The 17,948-nt window shown below is 44.0% G+C and overlaps 1 protein-coding gene across 22 annotated transcripts in view; it reads right to left on the bottom strand.

Annotated features, from left to right (window-relative positions):
* Positions 1-17,948, bottom strand: part of ACACA (acetyl-CoA carboxylase alpha) — a 274,775-nt gene that overhangs the window by 13,565 nt on the left and 243,262 nt on the right. For all 22 annotated transcript variants that reach the window (XM_089900994.1, XM_089900995.1, XM_089901007.1 and 19 more), the window contains 2 exons: positions 12,901-13,078; positions 11,067-11,179 (listed from right to left, as the gene is read on the bottom strand). In XM_089900994.1, the coding sequence (XP_089757120.1) occupies positions 11,067-11,179; positions 12,901-13,078 (291 nt within the window). The remainder of the gene's footprint in view (positions 1-11,066; positions 11,180-12,900; positions 13,079-17,948) is intronic.

Raw genomic sequence — 17,948 nt, forward strand, 5'->3', positions numbered from 1 at the left:
GGCTATCTTTCCTTGGGCTCTCACACAGAGGCAACCACTGACCCATCACGTTGGGCCCCTGACCCCCCAGCAGCCTTCTTTCCAAACCAGGTAAACAGCAGTGGGCACCACACTGTGGGATGAGATGGAGGCCCGTTCATTCTAGGTGGACCTGCCTGGAGGGTTCCGGGGAGGAGAGCTGACCAGCTTCTTCTGAGATGAGATGGTCTCGAGTATAACACCCTTGACAGGGAAGCAAACATTTTTCCTTCAACAATAAAAGGAACCAAGACTCCTTGGAGAAATGGTTTGTTCCGCGGCTGGGGCAGGAGAAATATAAGATGAGCCTGGAGTGTATTGTCACAAAAAGCGGGGAAGCACTCAAAAACTGACTGGGACATGTTAAAAGGACACAGGAACCAGTGTGAAGGTGTTCTGACCAGCTAAATCTGGGACAATTTGAGCATCAGATAGAATATTTATGGAATTAAATAAGAACCCATGAGTCACCCTGACATAAATAATTAAATGGGGGAGAAGGGAAGGGAAAGCCCTCTCTCTCCCCAGACTAACAATTAATAGAGAAGGAATGATGGAATTAGAAAATCACCATTTTACAGCCATCACAGTCATTGATTCTGCCAAGAATTATCAACACATACTAAAACCAGTGGGTGAGCCTTTGAGGAGGAACAGGATATTTACATAGTTTCAAAGCAGCTCCTTACAAATTATTTACTAATTACAAAGGGGAAGATGGCAACTTTACAGTGGATTAACCCAGTGAACAAAACCTTAGAACAAGTAATCAGAGCTAACCAGCACCGAGAACAGGACAAGCTGACATCCCGTGCCTCCTAATACGACATCCTGAGAAGGACATGACATCACTTTTGCAGTATTCCTGCCAAAAATGCATAATCTGAACCTAACCATGGAAAATATAAGACAGATTCAAACTAAGGAATGCTACAAAAAGTGGCCTGGAGTCTTCAAAAACTGTCAAGATCATGAAAGACAAAGAAAGGCCAAAGAACTATTGAGATTAAAAGGGACAAAATACTGGACAACAAACTGCAACATGTGCTCTGAGATTAGATCTCAGATATGGACCAAAAAAAAAAAGGCTATAAAGGACATTATTGGGACAACTGGTAAAATTTTAATATGAATTATGGATTAGACAGCAGTACTGTATCAATGTTATAGCTCTGATTTTTTTTTTTTTTTTTTTTGCGGTACGCAGGCCTCTCACTGTTGCGGCCTCTCCCGTTGTGGAGCACAGGCTCCAGACGCGCAGGCCCAGCTGCTCCGTGGCATATGGGATCCTCCCGGTACGGGGCACGAACCCGTATCCTCTGCATTGGCAGGCGGACTCTCGACCACTGCGCCACCAGGGAAGCCCCTAGCTTCTGATTTTAATAAATGTATTTTGCTTATGTAAAAGAAAGTCTGTGTTCTTAGAAACACACACTGAATATTTATGGATAGAGGATCGTGATGTCTACAGATTAGCTCACACGGTTCAAAGAAAACACGTATGTGTGCAGAGAGAGTGAGCGAGGGAGCTTGTGCATGTGAAAATTTTAAAGCAAGTCGACGAAGTTAACGGTAGGTGAATTGGAGAAAAGGGCATCAGAAGTTCCTTGTACCATTCTTATAACTTTCCTGTAAAATTATATCAAATGGAAAGTTAAAAAAATAAGTACAACTAAAAAAAAAAATTTATCCTGGCTCCCCAGTGCATATAATCAGTAATCAAAGCTAATATTTACAGGGCTCTGGGCACTGTTCTAAGTGCTTTACATCTATTAACCCATTTAATTCTACAACAACCTTATGAGGTTGGTATTCCTATTATCCTCCTCTTACAGGTGAGGAAACTGAGGCATTGAGAATTTATGTAACTTACCAAGGTCACAAAGCTAGAAAGGGGCAGAGGCAGGACCCAGATGCAGCAGCTTGGCTCCCACAGCTTTTGAACACTGTGTTATGTGTGTTTCTGGCTTATGTGTACAAGCGCTTCGGTACTAGTATCCCTTTAACTTCAGAAAAGGCTAAATGAGGATGGCAGACTCCTGCCTGATAAAGCTGAGGTTCCACCTCAGTCCCACCCCATGACTAGACCGAGACGGCATTCTCCAATAATTTCCATTCTGTATGCACGTCTCTAGGGTAGCGCCTCCTGTTACAGGCATACCTAGAGAATACTTTATTGCTAAAAAATGCCAAAACAAGTATAAAAACATCAAAACATAACATCAAAGATCACTGATCACAGATCACCGTAAGAAATATAATAATAATGAAAAAGTTTGAAAGCACAGTAAAGCGAGTTATACCTGTACTGTATTTGTTATGGGGAAGTCAAGCAATGCTATCAAGCAGGACTGCACACTACAGAGAAATCGTTTGTGAAGGGAAGAGTCGATCGATGCAGCAAACCTCACTGGTGTCTTATTTTAAGAAATTGCCACCTCCGTCCCCCCCACCCTTCAGAGACCACCGCCCTGATCAGTCAGCAGCCACTAACGTCGAGGCAGGACCCTCCACCAGCAAAAAGATTATGATTCACGGAAGCCTCAGATAATGGTGAGCATTTTTGAGCACTAAAGTATTTTAAATTAGAGTATGTACATTGTTTTTCAGATATAATGCTCTTGCACACTTGTAGTGTAAACATAACTTTTCTATGCACTGGGAAACCAAAAAAAGTCACGTGACTCGCTTTATTGCGATATTCACTTTATTGTGGTGGTCTGGAAGCGAACTCGCAGTTATCTCTGAGGCATTGAGAGATCATCAGGTAAAATCACAGCCCTGCTGGGGGGCGGGGGATGGCAGGACCGTGAATATGGCTGAATAGGGACTTCCAGACCCTCACAACGTTCTCCCTCAGGGTCAACAACATATATACATATATGCGCTCCGTATACAACACACACCATTTACTGAGCATTTCCTATGCGCCAGGCACTGCACTCCATGATTTTAGGATCACACAGCTCATAAGTCACCACGCGCAGTTCAGACCCAGGTCTGGTCAGCTGCTAACACTGCTGCCAAGTGGAATACCTCAGAGTTACTGAACGCTTTCCAAGTTGCTTCAGATACATCATCTCTAATCTTTATAATAACCCAACCTTACAGACAGGGTCTCTGTTTCACAAATGAGAAAACCAAGGCTCTGAAACGTAAAAGTAACTTGCCCAATGACACCCAGCTCTTAAGTAGAAAAGTCAGGATTTACACTTGGGTCTGGCTGTCTCTGAAGCCTGTGTTCTTCTACATTAAATGGTACTGAAAGTGGCCAAGCAGGAGACCTGGCAGTGGCCACAGAAGGGCAATTAGCTGGAGAGTTTGGTTCATTGTGTTAGGAGGAGTGAAGAGCACGGCTCGGCACTGGGTGCAGAGCAGGGGGACTTCTGCACTTAGGGACAGAGCACTGGGGGAATAAGACCGTGGCTTTACCCAGTTGGAGGGACAGAGGAGGCTAATTCCTGGCCTAACAAAATTCTCATCCACCCAATCAAGCTATCCTAGAGCTCTGAAAGAATACCAAAATAAACACCTACAATACTCTGGCCCTCCTGAGTGAGACTAGGAAGATCCCAGAACATTCCCCCAAAGCCTGCGTTGTCTGATTCCTTCGGTGATGCCTCTGATTGCAGTTCAAGACCTACCTCAAAAAAGCATCAAAGCAAGGAAAAGACAGAAGTAGAGAATGTATGTATTTTTAAATGCCCATGAGAAAGAGAAAGATTTGTGTGCTTTGTTTTAAGGGGGAAAAAAAGGTTTTCTACGTTTTATTTTCTAAAAATCAAAGGCTGCTCTTAAGCTAGTTTTACACCCTTCTGTAGCACAGCGAGGGCCCCTCTCCTTGTACAGCAAAGCAGCCAGCCCCAGTAATGATTTAGGGGAGATTAACACATATGTCAACGTCTATTTTCTGCTTAATTTAAAAGCAGCGTCTATAAAGATTTTTGACTTCTGAACCCTGCTCTCCTGAAAGAAAGAAGGTAAGAATGAGGAGGGGGATAAAGAGTGATTATCCCATCATTGATCATTTGTCAGGAGCATTTCTTATTCACTGGACTATTGTAAAAAGCTAAGCTCTCGATCAATCCTATAAGCTCCCTGTACAATTAAATATCTTGGAATGGTTTTCTTTCTTTTCTAGCCAGATTGCAGGGCCTCAGGGTTTTTAGGAAAGCAAGCCAGTGTGTGTGCATGTGTGAGTGTGTTTAAGAATATGCTACAGAGAGGAAAGTCATTCTTTCTAGAATCCTACTTTAGGAAAAGGCTGAAATGGGAAAAGGGAAAAGAGGGGTCGGTCACTCCCATGCCTTCCTTCCCAAAATAAAGAGTCCCCATGAAATCCTAAAAATCCAACCTTACAATTAAGAATGTTTAAAGACTTAAACGCAAGAAGAGGTATTACTAGTGATCAAATGAAAGCTAACATTATTGAGATGTTACCATACACTCGTACTGTTTAAGTACTTTTCATCTCATTTCATCTTCACGACAACCCTAAAAGATTGCTGTGATCTTATCGTTGGGGAAACTGAGGCACACAAAAAAAGTGAAGTAACTTGTCCAAGGCCACAAAGCCAGGAAATGATGGAGCTGGGATTTGGGCTTAGGCAGTCTGGCTTCAGAGTCCATGCTTTTTAAATGAAACAAGTTAAACTGACCTGCACGTGTCCACAGGACAGCAGCCTGTCAGGTGTTCCAGGGGCCAGGACATAATGAAAAGCCACATCTCTCCTCCATGGGGTCAAAGCTGAAGAGAAGCTTCTGAGGAGACCGCTGATTTCTGCGGCAGGAGGTGCTTTTACCCAGCCTTGACCCTGGGGGAGGGCGGGAGGTGGCCAGCCTTACCGTATGGATGAGCAGACCATGGAGTATGATTTGGGGGGAGGGTGAGACCTTCAAAGCTTAGAATAAAAATCCGAGTGGTAGGCTAAAAATTCTCTGCTCAGCCAAAGGCACTAGGTGACCTTGCAGAAATCTCTTTCGTTTTCTGAGCTGTTTCTCATTTATGTAACAACCATCCTAATCTGGCAAACAGGAAAAAGGATGTGATATTAAAGTGTGTGTTCTTTTAATTCTTAACTTTTTTTTTTAGTTCTATCAAGAAGCCTATGTAAATTTAAACCCAATTTTAACTTTCATGTGCCCTTCCTCCTCCTCTGAAGAAGAAGAAGAAGGCAATTTGCTGTGATTGGTTAAATACTTATGACGCTAAAGAAAAGAACTAGATCACCCTCCCCACTAAGCTCCTGAATATCTCAGATATGAGAACACATACCCATTCCTCAACCTTAAGATTGAAAAATCAGCATAAAAAAGACTGGAATCTTATTAAGATTCAGAAGTACAAACGTAAGTAGCTGTTTAAAAGATCTATGTAAACACATTTTCTATGTTGAAAGAAATTTCTCTAAAATACAGTAAGATAGGGTGGAAAAAAAAAACCCTGCAAAACTATTTCCGTATCCATAACAGGTGTGCCTGCCTTTACACAAAAGCATTCTTGAAAAACTGTGGAAATCAGATCCTGTTTTAAATGCCCTAAGGGAGCTATTTAGAAGGAACCCTGCAGTGAATCCTTTGGTAAAGCAAATAATCCTTTTGTAATGGGAATAATTTCTCCCAGTGTATCTAGTTTTTTTTAAAATCCCACTTTTATATATCTTGCTTTTCTTCAAAGGGGGCCATAACTATCTAAATACAACTGTATATGCATATTGATTTTAACAGCAATCCTCTCAAGGGATGTTTAACCCTGAGGTTCCTTGCGATGGCGTTAGTGCTCTACTGTTCATATTTTTAAAAATCATTATAGTAAAGCCAGAGATTTCCAAATGGGGATTAAAAAAATATATTAAATACATTACTCCCCCTGCAGCCTTGTCCCCTGTGCCCCCATGCAAACACCCCACACAAAAGAGTCAGGAAACAGCACAGAATTCTCTGAATTCTAGTGGCAATTAAGCCTGGCAGTCTGTACTATTTTCTTTCTCTAAGTTGCTCTTCCTCAGTCTGGCAGGCGGGAGGACAAGGATCTGGGTCATCTGGGACCAAGTGGGGAAGAGGGTCCCTCTGACAAGTTCTCATGACAGCCTCAGGCAGGCAGAAGCTTAGGTTTTACAGTCTAACAGAATGCCTGCCAGGTCCCTCCAGCCTGAGGGAATTGTGACTCACTCCTTCCTGGGAAGAGGCAAGCCCAGATGCTTCTATAAATACAATCAGATCACACCAAAAGGACGACCCCTTCTCCTTCCCAGAAAATGTTGTCACTACAGCACTAAATTGCATCAAGCCGAAGAGCTTCTGAATCGGTGTGACAGGTGGGTTTTAAGCTGCTGCTAACTTAAAGGAGGATCCCATCATCTCTACCTTCATGATAGAAAGTCTTACGTTGTTTCTCAGCAGCCTACCTACTAAGGAGCCCAGTGTTTGGGGGCCTCGGTGCCAGGGAGGACACTCTGTGTACAACAGGGAGAGGGCCAGAGGCCACTCCCCAGGCTGAGTATTAGGACTTCTTTCTTTCCCATGATCAACTTTCCAGGTAAGGACACTGCTTTGTGCCTCAAATAAGCAACCTGAGCTCTTTTCAGCTTACAGCATCTTGAAGAGGGCACAAGAGATAGAAAAGCACACACAGCGCAGAAACTTCGATCACCTCTGCCAGAAAAGCAACTTAACCCTTGAGTCCCCTTAACTCAAGGAAGTATCCATTTCCTGTCATCCCGCTGGCTAAAGAGAAGGCTTGGGAGTGAGGCATTCCTGAGGATTTTCAGACACATGTATCCTCACTGCAGCCACAATACTCCACCTACCTACGCCCAGGGTGCCTCAGGCCGGGAGGCGTGTGGGGTGTGGGCTAGGGCCTTACGGCCAAGCAGGGGCCAGCAGCGGTGCTCGCTGCTGCCTGTGTCAGACCGCCACTCCCAGAACGCGCTCCGTCCACGTGGGCACGGCCAGTGCGCTGCATGGCAGGCTGCCCGGCTGTCTGGGAACAGGGCCATGACCAAGACGTGTGTCTGGAGCAGAATAAAGTTCCACCAAGCGGCTCCTTGGCCCAGGTGCTCTTTGTACTGAGGAGAGGGACGGCGGGGAGCTTACAGTGGCTTCACGCTTGGGCCAGAGGGTTCTCTCTCTACCTAAATTGATTTGTCACTTCCCTCGGAACACAAGAGGAGGATGAGGATCCAGAAGAGGATCTCACGTCACAGCATCAAGAGGCCAGGCTGGGAAGGCTGTCCTGCTCTAAGGCCGCTCTCCCTGTCCTGGAGGTAAAAGGATATCATAGAGACACAGGGAAGCCTTGGAGGGCTGCGCTCTGTTTCCAAAGAAGGAATTTAATTTCCTTAAGGTGACCAGAATGGTAGGACATTTTCCTCTCTGCACTGACTCTCCCAAGCCCGGGTTCTGAGAACCCAGGGTCAGAACTGGTCCAGCAATGCAAGACTCTGGTATTTGGTCTGACATCACATTTCTTGCTGGGGTAATTCTTCCCTTTACCTTTATGAGGGACCAATCTATGTACTATTTTCATACTCTCTGTTATAATCACAGAACTGTAAACTAGTAATTCACCACCTCTACCCAAACTAACTATATAAAATGACAAAAGGCCATTTTTAAAAGCTAAGAATCCTGAAAGAGATGACGTTAGCTGTTCAGAAGTTAAACATTATTCATTATTCTTAGAGAGTATTTTGAGCACAATCACCATGCACTGGTTTGTCTAAGTGACCTGATGGCACGCTCCCCCGTGCAGAGGCCCATTTGGGAAGAGACTGGGAACACAGGATAACATCTACTCCTCAGACGTCCTCCTATGTCAGATTCCTCTCCGTGGAGTTGGCTTCAGATCACAAAGGGAAAGCACTCTTGTTTAAAGAACTTGTTTAGGGACTTCCCTGGTGGTGCAGTGGTTCAGAATCCGCCTGCCAATGCAGGGGACACGGGTTCAAGCCCTGGCCCGGGAAGATCCCACAGGCCGCGGAGCAACTAAGCCCGTGCGCCACAACTACTGAGCCTGAGTTCTAGAGCCTGCAAGCCACAACTACGGAGCCCACGTGCCACAACTACTGAAGCCCACGCGCCTAGAGCCCGTGCTCCGCAACAAGAGAAGCCACCGCAACGAGAAGCCCACACACCACAAGGAACAGTAGCCCTCACTCACCACAACTAGAGAAAGCCGGCGCGCAGCAACGAAGACCCAACGCAGCCAAAAATAAATAAATACATTTATAAATAAATAAATAAATTTATAAAAAAAGAGCTCCTGTTTACTTTTGATCAGGCTTAGTATTCAGCTGAGGTAAATATCTGAGGAAATCCTGAGAAAAGGAGCACACAGGGAACCAGAATTCCCTTCTGGGCACTAGCGTACATTTACTTTGTGCCTTGGATGACTTATTTAACTCTTCCTTCTGCCTCGATCTCCCAGTCTGGAAACTGAGGTCATTTTTACCCACTTTGTGAAAAAGCATTTTGGCAGTCTGCTTCTAGGCACTGAGAAAGGAGCCAAAAGCCAATGTGAACCCAAAAGGAGCCGGGTTCACAAATGTTTCTTCTGTTACATCCCCACTGATCTCTTCTGTCACGAACACACCTGGACGTCTATGGTCTCCCTGACTGACTGAGAATACCTGAGACAAGACTGCTTCTTCTGCTTCTTTCGTATTTCCTTCCCTATACCACTCGCTCCCAAAGGGGGCCTAAGCCACAGAAAATGCTCGATTACAAACGCGGCATCTGCTTCTTCCGATGATTAGGATGGAAAGGAAACGATGCCAATCACCATGTTTGCAAACTGCTTCGCAGATTCAAAGACAGCGCACGTTCATCTAACCCCCGCGCTGGCTAGGCGGGAGCACTACCCCCACTCTCTAGATGAAGAAGCTGATGCCTGGAGAAGTTACACGACTTACCTGCAAGCAACATACCCAAGACCTGTACGTAGTTATTTTTACTCCAGCTCCACTGCTCATGCCCCAAGCTGCCCTGGGCCAGTGCCTGCTTCACATTTAGCCGACTAAGGATTCTTCCTCTAGTGCCATTTTGGTCCAGGTTAAATAAATATGGCTTTCTTCAATGTGGATAGGAAATTGATAATAAGATGATTTGTAACAAATGATTAAATGGCCATCCCTTGGGAATCTCCTCCCTTTCCCCTTTCCGTGTTTCAAAAGTTAAAAGATGCTGGGTGAATGCGGGAGCGATATCACTTTCCTTCAAGAGAAAGAAGCTTCAGCCCCACACCCCTCACCATCCAGTCATTCTACAAACAGATGTTAGAGAGGATCCCTCTTCCTACCAGCCAGTTACTCTGAAGGGATGATGACAGCCACTGGGGGGTTAAAAAGAGGCAGTGAACCCCCAGGTAATGAGCAGGAATTCAGCAGGCAGTGTAAGATAAATGGAGCTCTCTCTCTGCTGGAGTCAGCATGAACTGCGGCCCTGCGGCTTGTTTGTGGCAAATGGAGTGCGCGAAATATCAAAGGGCAGTGATCCAGAAGGAGACCGACTTTGACAAATTTTAAATTGGCCAGAAAGAAAATCAGGAAAAAAGAAAAAAAGAAAGAAAAAGAGGAAAAAAAGAAAATTATGCAATTCGCTGTGTTCTGAAATTGTGGCGTTGCTGCCTTCGTGCAGAATTAGTGGTAAAAACGGCGATGGCGGCGATCGCTGGATGCTGGGAGCAATTATGAGGCATCTAAGTGAGATGCTTATCAGTGGCTGAAGCTTTTAGAGCTCTCTGTGTGTACAGTTGTGGGTAACTTGCTCTTGAGCTGCAGTTACTTTAATTAAAGTGTATGGGGTTGGTCAGAAGTAATTATCCTGTTTGGAGAAGAAAGAGGAAGAAAAACCACCTCAACAATTCTGGGTGGCAATAGATTTTAGAAACAACTTTGCCAATTTCTTGTTGTATGTGTGCATTTCCTATAAAAGGATCAGGCTGCGGTGGGTTAGAGTTATTGGTGGTTGTTTCCTAACGGCAAACAATGGGACACAAACAGGGTTTATGGTAACCCGAGTCACTGTGTATGGCAAGCAACATCGCGCACGGCTCAGGCCTCTGATGCCAGGACGTGCGGTCCCTAGGGTGAGGGCAGGCAAACTCTCAGAAGTTTCTGTGTCTCTGGATGGTGAGGATGTAAAGAGTTCACAAATGGTACTTTATTAATTAACTTACTATTTGAAACATAAATGAGCTAGCATCTCTTTTTTATGTCTTCCATTCACTGAGTTTCACTACCTTTTAAAGACAATCTCCCTGTTGTCTTTAAAAAACAAAAACAAAACAAACCAACAAACAAAAGACCCTAAGCCATTATCTTTACTAACAGAGCAAAGGGCTCAATGGGAGACCTGGGCAGAAAATCAGTGTTTTAAGAGACTCTGAAACTCATTCAGACTCTGGACTTGACACAGGGCCCCCACAGTTTAGTCCAATGTTCAAATTGCAAGCGCCTTCCAAAAGCTCCAGAAACAAATGAGCGACAGTAACGGCTGGAAGCATGGAGTGCAAATGCTCCCAGGGATTCTGCTGCTCGGCCTCTATTTTAAGTGCACAGTGTACAATTTTTACTTCCATTTCTCCAGCTCAGGATGGCCCCAGGATGCCGCCTGGGTAGGCCTCTGGCTTTTCCATCCTGTGACACTGGCTCTTCAGAAACAAGGCAGGCTCGTCCAGAGAGACAAGCAGAAACAGGATACTTAAGCCTAGCATGTTCTCCGCCTGATCAGCCTGCCCCCAACAGCAACTTCCAGCTAATCATTCTTTACAAGGACATCCACAAGCCTAGAAAGATGGGTTGTTTGAGCTATAAGGAAATATCAGAAGAAAAAAATCGGGTGACTTTTGCTTTTTTAAGAGCCCACTTTCCCTCCTATTACACACCCTATTTCATTCTACCAGGGTTCTTACCATAGAGAGGACAGTAAATAAAGATGATCATGAATTTGATCAAATGCTTCAGTGCCTCCTCCCCTGGCCTATGAATGCACTCATTACAAATCAGCTGAACGGCTCATTGATTTGCCAGGAGGACAAGCAGACATACCCAATCGCTCAGCCAAGTGGATGTAGACGGGGTCCACCCGACGCATGGTTTTCACCAGATCCTTTCTGCGGAATTTGATTTCTACTGTCCCTTCTGGCTCCAGAACTGATCCCCTGGATCACAGAGAAAGGAAAGGAAACAAAACAAAACAGAAATAGAGGCACTTTAAAGGAAGGAGACAACAGAATGAGGCCAGTTACAATCTGTGGACCAGGAAATAGCTTCATTATGGTTTTACCCACCCACAGTTCACAGAGGGAACCCCAGGGAGAGAAGCAGGCACCAGAGAAGAGTCTAAGTGGGGTATGAGAAAGGCCTGGCAAAAAGCAGTTAAAATAATTCTTATTATGACATCAGTCTACTTCCATCTCAAAGGGAGAAGAATACAGATTCCACCACCTACAGCTGATAAGGGTAACAGGAATCACGTTTTTCAGAAAAAAAAAAAAAAAAGTTGATGTAGCCGCAGCGGCAGAGGAGCAGTCTCCATCACTCAGGCCATGCAATGAGGGAGTGGCGGGGTGCTGACTGGTCCTACACACAGACGGCACCCTGCTGCTATGGAAATGGCATAGGTTTCAGGGTCACTTCTAGTGCATGCTAATGATGTTCTATTACCAGGAACTTTACCCTACACACCTTTTTTTTTTTTTTAAAGACTTTCTACATAAAAAAAGAAAATTACAGCTAATGCTTAACTCTGTGCATGGCACTGTTCTAAGGTCAGTGTAAAAATCTTTATGACAATCCCAGGCCCAGTCTATATCCACTATGAAGTAAGGTACTATGATCCCCATTTCACAGAGGAGGAAACTAAGGTACGGGATGTTAGGAGACTTGTCCAAGGCTAACAAGTGACAGAGCTGGATTTAAAACCATACAGTCTTGTTCTAAAGTCTGCAGAGGACTTGTCTCCCATCTGATATCAGATCAGGAGTTAAGTTAGCACTTAAAAGTAAGCCCCTAAGTATAGAACGCTAGCCTAGTGATTTGACAATAAAACCACTGGACTCTCTCAAGCAGTTTTTGAAATAAGAGGCTGAAATTTTTGGGAAAAGAGAGACATAGGTGCTCTAATAAAATGATTGGATGTAGGAACTGGCATGGAAAATGTCAAGGAGATATGATGTGAGATTTACAAAAGGGTTGAAAGCAGATTATGAAAGGAAGCTGGATTTAAGTGTTGCAGGTGCCAACGCCTAACAGAAGCTTGGGATTTTCTCTTGCAGTTCTCTTTGTGCTGCAAACACTGTGTTCTCCAGGCCTCCCCGAATGCCAGAGTGAGGCACTGCGCTGTGTGGGAGAAGCTCTGGTTGGAACCACAGAATGCAGGTGCCATGGTGCACCTCGATGGCCACCCAGGTCGTTCCACAGACAAGGAGAAGCAACCCAGGGAGAGCGAGGACCGCTCCAAGTTCCTCACTAGTCAGCGGCAGGGCCTGGGGAAGCCCCCAGAACTCCAGACTAACAAGTCAGTCCTTCCTCTCCACCTCGCTTTAAGCTCCCTCTGCCACATACCTAAGAAAGAGATGATGAATAGGTATATCTGAACAACATACAGGAGAGGGTCTCTCAGAGTTTGGGGGTGCCTGGATAGAGGACTTCATGGTAAAAGAATCTGGGGTGGGGATCACACCGGGAAAGCCTGACTCCAGCCTGGTTCCCTTCTCATGCTGGCGCATGCTTTCTAGAAAGCCTATTTTTCTGAACTTGGAGCCCTCTGCGGATACACAGATTCAAATAAAGGTCCCTTGGTTATAATGCTCTCCAGGAGGAAACCAACAGCTAGAGGATCCCCCAGAGGCAGTGAGTGGAAACGAGGAAGGAGCACTACCTGCTTTCTCGGTCAGCATACATCTCCATGTGCCGCGGGTTGATGGTGGGGTCAATCACGACCCAGGAGCCACCCCGGAGCTCGGCCTGTGGAGGAATGTAAACCATCACAGGCTGCGAGCACTCCCGTAAGCCATCCACGATGTAAGCGCCAAACTTCAGCACTTGGTCGTACATATCTGTGGAGAATGAGACAAATTAGAAACCATGAAGCAGTGCTTCCGAACATTGCTCACATCGTGACACACAGAGGAATAAGGCTGCTTGCTCAGGGCCAGAGGTGACAGGTCTGGGGGTGCAGCTGCCCCAGGTCCCGTTTGGCCCCCCTGAAGACTAAAGCAATTGGTGTCTCCATCTGTATTCTATTTAAGACTCCACGGGATCTTCAAAAGTATGACAGAAGTGCACTGCCTTTCACCAGATTCAGGGTGCAGGCCCTATGGACTGCATATCCATTTTACATCTTCCCTGAATTTCTGTACTCAGGTTTCACCACATTAATTCACACTCGCTCTACAAATGTTGAGTATTTTTCATGTCAATATGTGATCTCTCTCACTACATTAAGTTTTCTGAAGGAACTATTCAAGCTCTTTTCAGTTCTTCTCATGATACTTAGCATATGATAAGCCCTTAAAATGCACAGCTAATGGAAATGCATCCTTCAAAAATTTTATCTTCAAAAAACTGCATCTTTCATCTTTGCATCCCCAGGGTCCTGTCCAGTGCCTAGAACATAGTTAGTGTTCAGTAAGTGTCTGCTGAATAAATGAGTGAGCACACGCATGCTTTGTAAAGAACACAGCGAGAAAAAAAAAATTAATTCTTTATCAGTTGCATTTTATCAGGGTACCAACGAGAAAAAAAGTTAAGTGCATATGTATTTATTGGAACTATCACACAGCCACATAAAAAGAGGAGACACCTCTTTCTTCTGATAAAGAGTACGCTTTGTAATCCCCCCAAGGTCAGGTGCAGCCTGAAGAAAAGGGACCTTTGGTGCATAAATAGAGTCAGTCCTTGGAAAGCAGGATCAGTTCTTTATTTCCCAGTAATTTATGACTTCTTCCCATTTCCTAGCTCACTGAAGTCTGAACACTGCTGAAGTTTTAGGTTATGATTCCAGATGTTTAATGAGTATTGCAGTGGAACCACAGTGGATCCTTTTGAAACATCAAATAACAGGTTCAACTGAGTTCAAACTTTCCTAACAAAGAGAGGATCTCAATTTGGAATAAATCAATCTGGAAACCCAAAGCAAAGAGGCATTTTTCAGGAACTTAAGAGCAAACCAAAGAGAAATTGCTTTCACTGTAGTTACTGGCAAATTAAACCTCTACCTTCTCCAAAGTAAAAATGGCTCTGTATAGAAACCATGGGTGAGCACAGTTCTCTGCAAGGCCTATATGCCTTTCTCCATTGCTCCAACCTGGCTGGCTGGTCTGTGAAGGAATTCTAAAAACTCAGAAGTTGCCCCAGGAAAAACTCCCTACTCTATGTAGAATGTGAATGGTCACACACTCTGTATATATGATCAGAACAAAGACATTTATTCCTTTGGGAGGAAAGCAAAGGCCAAAAAAATTTACTGCTAATTACACAACTGCTGTATGAAGAGCAGGGAATAAAGGACTTTAAGCGCTTTACGCTAATTCCGTGGTTATGAAAATAATTGCTCAGTTCAAATTATTTTAACTAAATTAATTCTTTAGTGGATATTTCAACCAGTGCGACATAATAAAATAATTGTGTAATTAGCAGTACATTTTTCAGTGCTGCCAAGAGTACAGTCTCAGAATGAGTAACAGGAAGGAGTGGCTCTCAACCGTATCATGTGCGGAGAAGAAATGGGAGGTGGAGATAAAAGGAGAAAGTGAAACAACAGCAAATGGCACCCAAAAAGTCATTCTATGTGAAAAAAAAGTAAGTTAAGAGGTAAATGACAGAGTTTCCAGCCTCTTCACTCACTTCTGTTTGTTAAAGACATGTCTACATCAAAATCCAGCTCTGTACTATGATGAACAGACCCAGCTCCCCAAAACGGAGAGGACTTTATTAAAAATGTACTTCCATGTATTTAATTAAAACAAAACAAAACTTAATTTCATAGTATAAGCAAATTGTTTGGGATAAAGTTGAGTATGTGTGCATTTTATTTTTGTGAAATGGACTTTGGTCCCTTTTCATCTTCATGGCTAGCTTACTGTATACGAGGGAGCATGATTACATACACATACACACACACACACACACACACGTAAATCATTTAATCATCAGAAAACTCTTCTTCTTCTCATACCCAAGTGACAGGTGAGTAAACTGAGGCTTAAGTGAGTAAGTGGCAGAGTTGAGACTTTGAACCCAGATCTCTTTGTCTCTTAAGTCCACATTCTGCTACTTCATTCTTAACCCATCCCTCTTAAGGCGAGGAAAGCGCAGAAGGCTGAAGTAATCTGCCTTCCAGCATCTGACACAAGGGCTCAGTAAAACAGAAGCCAGAAAAGAGACTTGAATAAATGAGTATTTCTGAATTTTGCCTGGATTTTTGGTATGTTCAGAGATATCAGAACTTATACTAGCAGCTCTGTGAAGGGCATGGATCCGACTGCCAAACAATTATCTTCAGGCCCCAAGACTGTGAGTAGAAAAGGGGCATCAAGCTTCATTGAAGCTGACAAGCTTGGGACTTGAAAAAAACGCCTCCATCTAACCTGGAACATCAACACCCCACTATCCGCATCATCAAAACACTCCAAAGGCAACAAAGGCTATTAAAATATAAACAAACACACAAATTCTACAATCCACATGCTTGTACTGATTCACAGCTGCCCCAGCCCACACATTCCTGAAAGGCAGGTTGAAGCGCTTGGCAACAATCTGACACACATTTGTTTGAAATCCCTTCATATTTAAGAGACAGAGCAAAAGCATAGCCAAGAGCAGCAGGGGAAGGGGGATCCCCAAGGGTTTAGGCTAGACATCAGTCTAGGGAACTGTAAAGCTATGCATATGCTGACTGTCAATTCTCTCAGGCCCTGAGAAATGCGATGGGAATGGAAAATACTGAAAGGTTCTTCCTCGGAAAGAGGGGGAGCCTGCAGCTTTCTAAGCATTCTGAGCAAAGCACATCTGCATGAACGGTGAGCACATAGCCTTTCCAGCCTGTTCTTAGCACCCAGGCGCCAACCCTGCCTGGAGCCTTCATTGTTACACAACAGGGATACACCACAGCAGCCGCGTGTACCAAACAAGGGAGCAGGGCGGTAGGGTGTTTCCACAGTGCTCTGCTCTCTCAAAACTGGAACAGATCTTATTGGCTTGAGGCGAGATTATCTGTTAGAAGCTGAAGGTAGACATCAGGCATACACAAGCTGCATACACATAATGTCTCTCATGAGTTCATTATGGCCGGCTGACACTGTATTTCAACATCCAAGTAATCAGAGACTTTATAATAGACTTCCATTCCAGTTAAAGTTTTCAATAAATGTTTTTTATTGTTATTTATAACCTGTCCCAGGAAAAAATAATAAGTATAACGTGAAAAGCCAACTGAGAGTGACCCTGTAGCACCAGCAGTGAGGCAGCTTAATATCACTGGGATTTGCATCCTATCAAGCTATTCATGCTGTGGCTGGGACCCTGGTGCTAATTTCTAGTAAATTTCATGCTTGATGTCTCCCTGTTGTGGGTCATTGCCGGTTTGTCTAAATAAACTGCTTCCAAATGGCTCTTCCATCTAAATATTCAGCCAGTTTTTATAATTTAATTTTGCATTATGCTGAATAGCCTTCCGGCCAGATAGAGCTCATTGGAAAAAAAGCACCAATACCATCTTGACATGCTTTTATTTATTTATTTATATTTTTACTGCTTGAATTAGACCTCCTAGGCCGACTAGTAAAGAGGTTATTTTTCCCCCCTCCACTAATGTCAATTTTCAGCATAGCAAGAGCTGTCTCTAATCTTTTCCTACTCATTACACACAATTTTGGAGTCATTTTACCCACAGTGCAGTCGGCTCCTGGCTGTGTGTTTGTGTGCACTCAGGGATGGCATAATTGTTTATTTTCCCTCCCTGCATAATCCCCAGCCAGTATTGAAACCAAAACTGCAAACATCTCCCCAAGGGATATGGAATGACTCTCAGCTTTGGTCCCTTTACATGAGATAATACATAGAAAACATCCTGGCCTGCATGTAACTATGAAAGGGGGGTGTTCCTCCCCTCCTACTTTCACACTGATCTCCATCTTCCCCAAAGCTTATCTGTCTTAAGTGACGTGTAAACGGATGCAGCAGCAGCACCAAAATTCAGAAAACAGAGCTGGTCCTGCTCCACATCAGGCCAATAACTCGTTTTTGATTAGGGACGGGGGTGGGGGTGGGGAGCTACAATTTAATGGGTATAGACTTTATGTCGAGGATGACGAAGAAGTTTTGGGTACAGACAGTAGTGATGGTTACACAACACTGTGAATGTATTTAATGCCAATGAACTGTACACTTACAAATGGTTAATAGGATAACTATTATGTATATTTTACAATTAAAAACCCGTAACTCATTTCTGAGTTCTTGCAGTTTCCTGTCACAATAACCCCAAAGCAGAGGGGCGGTAGGTGGATAATTACTTTCTCAGGAACCTAGATATTCTATTCTTGGGATATTCTAGTAGATCTGGTTCTGGCCCTAGGCTCTAAATTGTGCTACAGGAAGTAAGACAGGTCTGTGTTCTCATTTTTTAGCTAAATGATCTTGGGAAATTTACTTAACCTAAGTCTCAATTTATGCAAATTGTGGATAATAATATAACTTACCCCTTAAAGGTGCCTGTTGTGATGATTATGTAAGATAATGCATGTAAAATGGTTAGTGCAGTTTCTGGTGAAAAGAGCCCAATGAATCTTAATTGTTGATGCTCTTATGGTTATAGGGCGGGCAGCCAATCTGGGCCTGAGCCAAAATACGTCGCAGAATTAAAGCTTCCCCTACAAGCGGCACATCGCAAACTTTTGAGCTCTAAATTCGTTAGGACAAAATAGC

This window comes from Delphinapterus leucas, chromosome 19 (genome assembly GCF_059928025.1).
Source record: "Delphinapterus leucas isolate spDelLeu-1000000601 "Yukka" chromosome 19, BTC_Dleu_Yukka2, whole genome shotgun sequence".
NCBI classification, from domain to species: domain Eukaryota; kingdom Metazoa; phylum Chordata; class Mammalia; order Artiodactyla; family Monodontidae; genus Delphinapterus; species Delphinapterus leucas.